We start from the raw sequence: 9622 nt of genomic DNA, 5'->3' as shown, positions 1-9622 counted from the left end.
TAGAAATGAGATTAATTGAGATGAAAATTAAATAAAATATTATTAAGATATTATATTTTAATATATTATTATTTTAAAAAATTAAATTATTTATTATATTTTACATAAAAAGTTAAAAAAATTATAATAATAAAATAAAATAAAATATTATCCAAACCCGCCTCGCAAGACCTTCATTAATAGAGCAAACCGATATGAATATACTGGAGAGACTGAATTAAATGCTCTTCGGTGGGTTTTGTATCCTTTCAGGTTGATGGACTTGGTCCACTATATTATTAATGTTATTTAGATATTGATAAGAGGTGATTTGTAAATAATAATAAAAATAATTTGTAATTAATTAATAATGAAATAGTTTGAATTGAAATATTTTATAGAGATTCGGTAAAGGAAATAAAAAAAATTAAATAAAAATATTATAAAGTTAAAATAGTATTAGAATATAATGTTTTAATATTATTTTTGTTTTAAGATTTAAAAGAGTTGAATTATTTTTTGTATTTGAAAAATCTGTAACTATTAGGTAATAATTAAATAAAAAAGTTGAAGATTTGAAATTAAAAATGTTTGTATTTGTGGTATTTGGATATTGTGATAAGATATGATGAAATGAAATAAGATGAGTAACTCTTACTATCCAAACTAAACCTATTGATACGTTTCAATGTTGAGAATTATTTGGTTTGTACAATAATAATATAAAAGAGAAATGATACTTGTTGGTGTGAGATGTGCAAGTCTCGTGTATTTTTTTTTTTAAATAATGAGTAAATTTAGAATCTATAACAAAAAAATTATTTTTTTAATGGTAGATTCTATTTTTTTTAAATGTGCGTATATTTTTTTAAATACTAAATATTTTAAAAAAAACTTTAAAAGAAAAAAAATAAAATTGTACAGATCAGTACAATGGGAATGGGTTTAATTAATTTTAAAAAAAACTTTAAAAATTAGTTTTTGGCTGTAATAAAGAGAGAGTCACCTCCACAAAAACTTTTTTGTCGCTTTGCTTTCAATTATTTGGCTGGGTAGGAATGGGTTTAATTAATTCACTATTATTTTCCCTACATTATATGGCATATTCACAAGAAAGTATGCCACATCATGTATAAATAATACGAGTGTTTACATACGACATTCTACAGATTCAAAGGACATGAATTTCCTATTTATAACTATATATAAAGCTAGATATAAGGTGGTAATTAAAGCACCTGATCAACTCTCGTACCACAAAGTAAATGAAATTTAAATTTTAAACTGAAAAATGATTAAAAAAAGGCTTAAATTATTGGAAAATAGAAAAGCGCGGGAAAAAAATGAAGAAAAGTTAAAAAGTATTTTTAAGACGTAAATTCAAAAAAACTATAAACTTAGGTTTAATTTGTTTAATATTATTAGGAAATATACAAAACTCTAAAATATAAAATAAACATTAGGAGTTCTCTCTTGTCTCTCTCTCGAACCCATCTCTCTTTAAACTCTCGTTACAGATCTGACTCGAGGGAGTGGGAGCTTCGGCTCCTTTCCTCCTCCCTCCCTCTCTCCCCCCACCCCTGTCCCCTCTGTGTAGTGTTTCATTTTTATGTTTGTTGTGTTTTTGCAGGCTAAATAAGGGAGAATCGCAGATTTGAAACTTCCAGCGATTATAGACCAGCACGCGCCCCTCCATGGTACTGTCTAGCCTCCAATCTTGAAGACCACCGAAGGTGGCGCCAAACGAAGCGGCGAGTAGCTCGCACGCGCGGCCTAAAGTTATCAGAGACGTTCGGCGAGTAGCTATCTCTCGCCACCGGGAGGCCTTATGCCGTCGCCACGCGCGGTGCCATTGGGGTCTGTGAGTCCGGAACCTCCAAGATCGGTCGACAGTTTTCCTCCCAGAGTGACGCGTGTACTGCACGCACCACTGCAGCCTCTTGGAGCACTGTCCTTTTCCGTTTTCACAGTAGTTGTTCATTTTATTTTATTTCGTGTACTGTCTTTGCTTTTTAAAAAAATAAAAATTCAAAAATTTTGTTCCTTCGGACCTTGGTCTGAATGGTGTGTTCCCCCCTCTCTGCTTAGGCGGTGTATGGGGTTGGTGTACTCTAATCCGCGTAGTCAGGAAATGGATTTTGTCACCTGATTACTATTACTCTGTCGGGGATAAAGATGTACACGACGAATCTCTTAGACCTAGGTCTTCAGAAATCTGTCGTCTCGACTAGACCATGTCAGTCATGAAAGTGTGTTGAGAAGCTATTAACGTATATAATTAATTTATTTTAAGTCAAATTTGTATGTCCTATTATGAATAAAATGTGATCCTTTATTATGAAATAAATAAATAAACATTAGAAATGATTTTAAGACGCATAACCAGGTAAAAACAAATTATAAACTTGTGTTTTAAAAAATGTAAATTATATGTTTATAATTACTAGGAAAAAATCCAGTAAATTAAAGTCGAAATCACACGTACGTGGACTACTACTCTGAAGTTATAATTGAAAGATTTTTTTTTTTTTAATCTCAAAATTAAGTTGGATCTTCAAAATTGTCATTAATTCATAGCATTTAAACCCCGATTGATCAAACAATTATTCAAGCCTATAATTAAGAATACAATGCTCTTTAGTACTAGAGTTAAGAATAGAAGAACTCTATTGGGATGAAAGAGGATGACATGATGTGGATCAATAAAAAAGATGGATTTCGTTAAATTTAAGAGGAGTGCTAAAGTTATAAAGAGATTATATAAAAATAATTTTTTAAATTAATGTAGATTCATGTGATCTTTTAGATTTACTTTACAATAAAAATAATATTACAATTTGACGAACTACATGAAGGTACATCAATTTGTAATATTATTTTTATGTAATTTTTTCGTAACTAAAACATTAATCTAAATTTAAAGGTTTGGGTTGCATGCAATATTTATTGTTGTCAATGCGTATTGTTTGGACGAATAGTACCTTCTTTTTAATAATACAGATGATTTTTTAAAAGGAAGAATTTGCTTCGAGGGCAAGATCTAGAATTACCAACTCCTTTGCAATTAATTTTATTAATGACATTACGCAAATCTTAATGATTAGCTTTGGGATGTAATGATCTGTAATTGCTGCATATATATATATATATATATAAAATATATATGAATTTACATGAATATTATACATGAGATCGAAGACTGGAGCCGGCCGATCTTTAGTGAGCGCCACCCGGCCTGCCGGCGCGCGCCTAAAAGGTAGGCTAATTGAATGTAGCGTTGGCGTTGGCATCGACCCCCAACCACTTAATTAGTTGCCTTCCTCACAACTGCTCAATATTGCTTCTACGTTTAAAATAGTCTTCGCTCAATCCTCCTCTTTTTGAAAAGTCTTTAGGGTCTTTATCTGCTTCTCAACCACATTATCATATATAAATCAATATATATATATATATATATATATATATATATATATATATTCATTGCATGCTAAAATAAAATAGTAACAGCAATAGTACTACGATGATCTTCTTCCTTTAAAACCCCCCCTTCTCTTCTTTATTTTAAGATGCATGGCTTCCTTAGTACTCACCTACCCAAACAATTAACATAACCTACCTCTCTCTCTCTCTCTCTCTCTCTCTCTCTCTCGTATGGCAATGGGGGCTCACCGTGATCGTTTTGGATTGATCTCAAAATGTAGCACCGAGGGACGTTCGAACCAGACGGTGGCTTCGGACCTAGACGGCACAATTCTCGTGTCACGAAGTGCTTTCCCTTACTTCTTGCTTGTTGCCCTTGAAGCCGGTAGCCTTCTCAGGGCCCTACTGCTTTTAGCATCTGTTCCGTTCGTGTATTTTACCTACTTGTTCATTTCGGAGTCCATGGCAATCCAAACCTTTATCTTCATTTCCTTCGCGGGGTTGAAAGTCAGGGACATTGAGCTTGTTTCTAGGTCTGTCCTCCCCAAGTTCTACTCCAAGGACGTGCACCCGGAGACTTGGAGAGTCTTCAACTCCTTCGGGAAGCGGTATATTATCACTGCGAATCCCAGAATCATGGTGGAACCATTTGCCAAGTCCTTTTTAGGTGCGGATAAGGTCATTGGAACCGAGTTGGAAGTAACAAAGTCCGGTAGGGCAACTGGGTTTTCGAAGAAACCAGGTGTTCTTGTTGGGGATCACAAAAGAGCAGCCATTGTAAAAGAATTCGGCACAAACATTCCAGATTTGGGTCTAGGTGATCGAGAAACAGACCATGATTTTATGTCGCTTTGCAGGGTTCGTTCTTCTCATTACGCACTCATTATTTTTTCTGTACAAACTTTTTCTGATTATCTTCTTTCCCACATCGACCTCTAACTTTTACTTGCAGTTCTGTTCTCTTTTATGGATGTGGTTATTCAATATTAAACTCCATGAGCTGTACCTGCCTCAGCTCAAAATAAGTAGTACCTGTAAAGCTATAATTAAAACTCACATTATATCATCTAGCTTTATTACAGGTTTGGTGAGAGCGTTTATGGCAACAATATTGCTGTCAAGTGGTCCACAGCTAGCGTTTTAATTTTTTATGTCCCCATTCTTCAATGGCTTCTATATATTTTGAACCATCTTCTTCCCTACAATCGACTATGCTTTTCCAGGCCTTCAGTCATTTTACATAAAAAAAAACTGTCAGTTCATTCACCCGAATATTTATGGTTGCGCCCTCAAATTTGTGAATTATGGAGCACACAAGGAACATTCATATCTCGTGGTAATTAGGAGATCATTGACACCCGCCATGAATACATATATTCACGTCCAACCCAATTACTAAGATCTCTCTCTCTCTCTCTCTCTCTCTATTGATGTCTGTCACACTCATATCAGAATGCATTTATCATTTTCCGTCAATAATACGCCGCCCATAAACGGCCAGCTAGATTGGTGCTCCGGTCCTTTGGTCTATTTCATCCCATTTCGGACAGTTCTATTACATCTGATCAAATCCTTTTGCAGTACGATGATCATCATCTTAGTATTCTCAAGTCTAGCTTGTGAACTCTTAGAGAGAAAATCATGACAACGGCTTACTTTCATATATTTATATATATATATATATATATTTATTAATCATATAGTGATTTCTTATCATGTAGCCCAATATAAAATATGGTAAACTTAATGAATGCAATAGTTTTTATAACAATTTTATTTCAATATTAACCTAATCTAGCTAGTGTATATATATTTCTGGAGTATGGTGGATAATTAATATAAGCAAGCAGTACTAAGGGCACTGGAAATAATTACTCGGTATTTCAACTGGGTATATAATTATTTAAATCAATCCAAATTCATGATCAGTACGACGATCGATTGAATAAGATTTTCCTGACAAGTTTCTGATGAATGCAATATTTATAAATGTGCGTACGTACGTACGTGGAAAGCACATGAATTTTGATCAGCTTGTTCTTTAATTTGTGAACTGCAGGAAGGATTCATGGTCCCAAGAACAAAAAGCGAGCCACTGCCAAGAAACAAGCTATTAAGCCCAATTATATTTCACGATGGCCGGTTATCTCAGAGACCAACCCCTCTGGTTGCCCTTTTGACCTTCTTATGGATGCCAATTGGCATTGTTCTCTCCATCCTCCGGGTCTACCTAAACATCCCTTTGCCAGAGCGAATTGTCTTCTACAATTACAAGATCCTTGGCATTAAACTCACCGTTAAGGGCACTCCTCCACCACCACCCAAGAAAGGCCATGGAGGAGTGCTCTTTGTTTGCAACCATCGTACAGTTTTAGACCCTGTTGTCATTTCCGTTGCCCTAGGGAGAAAAATCAGTTGTGTCACTTACAGTATAAGCAAATTCTCAGAACTTATTTCACCCATTAAAGCCGTTGCATTATCTAGGGAAAGAGAGAGAGATGCAGCTAATATTAAGCGGTTGCTTGAAGATGGAGACCTAGTAATTTGCCCTGAGGGAACCACTTGCAGAGAGCCATTCCTCTTGAGATTTAGTGCTATGTTTGCTGAGCTTACCGATAGGATTGTGCCCGTTGCGATCAACACAAAACAAAAGGTGTTTAATGGAACGACCGTACGTGGGCACAAGCTGTTGGATCCTTACTTCGTGTTCATGAATCCAATGCCCACATATGAGATCACCTTCTTGAATCAGCTTCCTATGGAGCTCACTTGCAAAGGTGGGAAATCAGCCATCGAAGTTGCCAACTACATTCAGAGGGTGCTGGCCGGGACATTGGGCTTCGAGTGCACAAACTTGACTAGGAAGGATAAGTATGCCATGCTCGCAGGAACAGACGGCCGGGTTCCAGCCAAGATCAAGGAAAACGCCTAAGTTAGAGATCAGCTAATTAATCAGTATCCCATGATTCATTTTCTGTATTTTTTTTTTTCAGATATGTTATGAAAAATTGATGATAAGCAATAAAAATAGATTTGTGATGGTGATTGCAATTGAAATATATAAGATCAGTCATTTCATGTACATATTTTTTTATTTGTTTAATTAATTGGATCAAGTATATATACATGAAAATCAATATTTAGTTCCTGTTATTGGATCAATGCATCAGGTCAAAGTCGACTGTACTACTCTCTTTTTTTATACATATTGCATTCATTGATAACAGACATTACAAACTTGACCTGAAACATACATTATAACTCAACTACCACATTAATAACTCTCCAGTACACACTCATGACTGACATGGTCTAGTCCAAGCTGCAAATCGCTATAGACTTAAAGTCTAAGAGACAACACTAATCTATCTAGGACAGAGTTAACCAAACCTCATACTCCATCTAAGACGGAGTAGGGTTAAACTAAAACCCACACTCCGTCTAAGACGGAGTTAATAACACTCTACAGACCAAAATCTAAGAGACTATATGTTTTTTTATTTTTATTTTTCTAAAACAAAAGACATTACAAAAATTAAAAATACATGGAAAAATAAAGGATTACATTTTGAAAAGATATAAATACGTATTTTCAACCTTGGAGGAAAAAAAAAAAAACACAAACAGCGGTTATGATGGTGCGTGAGAGCCATGCGCTACCCTGGTAGTATGGCGGAAGGTCAGGTCTGAAGTAACCGGTGGTCCTGGACCCAAAGAAGTTGCGTGTGGTGACAAAAGGGCACCCTGAGTGGTGGCACGTGGACTACACATGCTCCCTTTGGGCCACGCGTGTGGTTCACGCACCGTTCCATTCGGCGAAATTCTTTGCCTATCTGAAGGATCGGTGTTTTGGGAAGCCTACAGTAAAGCACGTGATGATTCTCGGAAAGCAGCAAATCGGCTTTCCTCCATACTTGACTCTGAAAATTAAACACCTAAAAATGACAAAAAAAATAGAAAAACCTAGAGATGAAAGGAAGAAGAGATGAGGGAGGGAGGCGGAGGAGCCGAAGCCCTGCACCATTTCTAATCTGGGTATAGAGAGAATGATGATTCTCTCTCTAAAAAACTAGGGCCGGCTGACTGTACTACTCTTATACCTTCTGTGCCTGATAAGAAACACGCGTAATTTCATGGCGCTGCTGGTGGCCGTGGCCTGGACAGGAAATTTAATACATGTGAGAAAAATTAGGTACATAGTATAATTGTAGCATTGATGGCGTTTTTGTCTCTAGAGGCCAATATTGCTCTCTTGAAATGATATATAAAACACGTACGTACAAGATAGATAGTTTCGTAATTTTACATTATATTGTTCATATTTTTTAAAATTATCAAGTAATATATATATATATATTAATTATGACTTTAGTGGGTAGTAATATCTGCAGGCCATATAATTCATTAGTTCATATATATATATATATATATATATATATATATATATCAATCCTACAATATTAATGTGTCTATTGTCAATTAATCGTGGGATTATCGCAAATTAACAAAATTGCTGATAATATTGCTCGTGCCATTGTTTTACTTAATTTAGGTCATAGCTAGCTTATTTTTTTTTTTAAATAGACGAAATCACATGTCCACAAATGACTCATTTCTAATTTTATTAAAACCCTCACTTATAGCATGAGATGAACTGCCATTTATATCAAAGAATAAGCAATGAAATTGCTCGCGTACGTAAATAAGTGTATATATATATATATTATATATTCCTAGTCATCATGTTAAGTTGGTACGCGCGGACGTCCGTAGCTAGAAATAATAAGTTTTTGACGCCGATTATTATTAATTTCATTCACTAAATGCATGATTAAGATCGAATTTTGATAAGTTACTTGTTTTTCGAGGCCGGTACATGATCATGATCATCATGTGCAGTACTTGAAGTGCCTGCATATTTTTAATAAGTACCACATGAATTATATGATCGATGTACAGAATTGCATGAGCTAGCGTACGTTGCAGGTTTTGTGGGTCATTGACTAATTTCTGGGTTGATAATTTATGCATTTCAGAACTACGTCGTCCTTGGATGCATGGCCATTGTGGACACTCTGTGGTACCTTTCCCTTGATGATCTGATCCTCGATCTGGATTGGGGGAATTATTGTTGGGGACCATATATAACCTCATGATCTAGTCCTTTAATGAAACCAGCTCTATATTTGGAGGTTGGACTGTAAATAAATTAGTCTGTACGATTGCTCGTTTCATACTCGCTCGGCTAAATTCGAACCAAGTTCGACTCGTTAAAAAAAAAAATGTTTGATCGTGGAAGCAGAGTCCGCTCGATTTGTAAATGACACATATTTGATTAAATTTGACTCCACTAAGTTAAGGCTCGTTCGTTTATGCCCGACTCAGTTCATTAGCTCAACTCGATTAGAGCTCGTCCATAAATCATTGAATATATAAATAATTTATTTCTATATATATTAGTATTCTTACACACACATATATGCTTCTATACATATTAAATTTAATAACATAAGCATAGTTACCTTTATAATTAGCTAGATATGTAGTATGTAAGCCAATTACTTCTGCCTAATCATTTATACCTATATAATGAATATAGTTCATAATTATATGTTAGTTAATTAAGTACTTAAGTGATTAATTATTGTATATATTTTATAATTTGTGATAGTTAGTATGTAGGACTTGATAGTTTCATTATATACTACAATGTATAACCATATAAGAAATGTAATATTCATAAAAATGTTATAGTTTTATAGTTCAATATAAGGTTTATATATTAATTATAAAAATTCCATTAAATTTAATATTTTGTTTTGCAATTTGGTATTTTTAATTATTCAATTTATTAAAAATATATATAAAAGAATACAAACAAAACTTGATTATAATAATAACTCGACTTAGACTCGTTAAAGAGTTCAAATAATATCGATAAATAACTCGACTCAACTCAATCTCGTGTTTGATTAGTTCAAATCCGGCTTGACTCGACTTGTCGACTCGACTCAGCGAGCTCGAACTCGAGTTATTTGAGTCCAGCTCTACTCGATAACTCAAAAGCTCAACTTGGGTCAGATCAATTACAACTTCAGACTGAGGCCTCTTAAATTAAATAATAATAATAATTCATATGACAGTACTCGATGATCTGATGTTAATGATTTATACCTAAAGAGTAAAGACACATTCACGTATAAGACAGACTGTAATACTTCTA

At 34.5% G+C, this 9622-nt stretch overlaps 1 protein-coding gene across 1 annotated transcript; it reads left to right on the top strand.

The window, feature by feature from the left end:
* Window positions 1–3469: 3469 nt before the first annotated feature.
* On the top strand, window positions 3470–6552 carry LOC121268319 (glycerol-3-phosphate 2-O-acyltransferase 6-like). Its single transcript, XM_041172536.1, has 2 exons — window positions 3470–4257; window positions 5459–6552. Exons 1-2 carry the CDS (start codon window positions 3631–3633, stop codon window positions 6329–6331), a joined length of 1500 nt encoding a protein of 499 aa, XP_041028470.1. The 5' UTR covers window positions 3470–3630; the 3' UTR covers window positions 6332–6552.
* The last annotated feature ends 3070 nt before the right edge of the window (window positions 6553–9622 follow it).

Source organism: Juglans microcarpa x Juglans regia, chromosome 5S (genome assembly GCF_004785595.1).
Source record: "Juglans microcarpa x Juglans regia isolate MS1-56 chromosome 5S, Jm3101_v1.0, whole genome shotgun sequence".
In the NCBI taxonomy this organism is placed as follows: domain Eukaryota; kingdom Viridiplantae; phylum Streptophyta; class Magnoliopsida; order Fagales; family Juglandaceae; genus Juglans; species Juglans microcarpa x Juglans regia.
The sequence above is the reverse complement of the archived record's forward strand: the minus strand, read 5'-3'. Positions and strand labels throughout refer to the sequence as shown.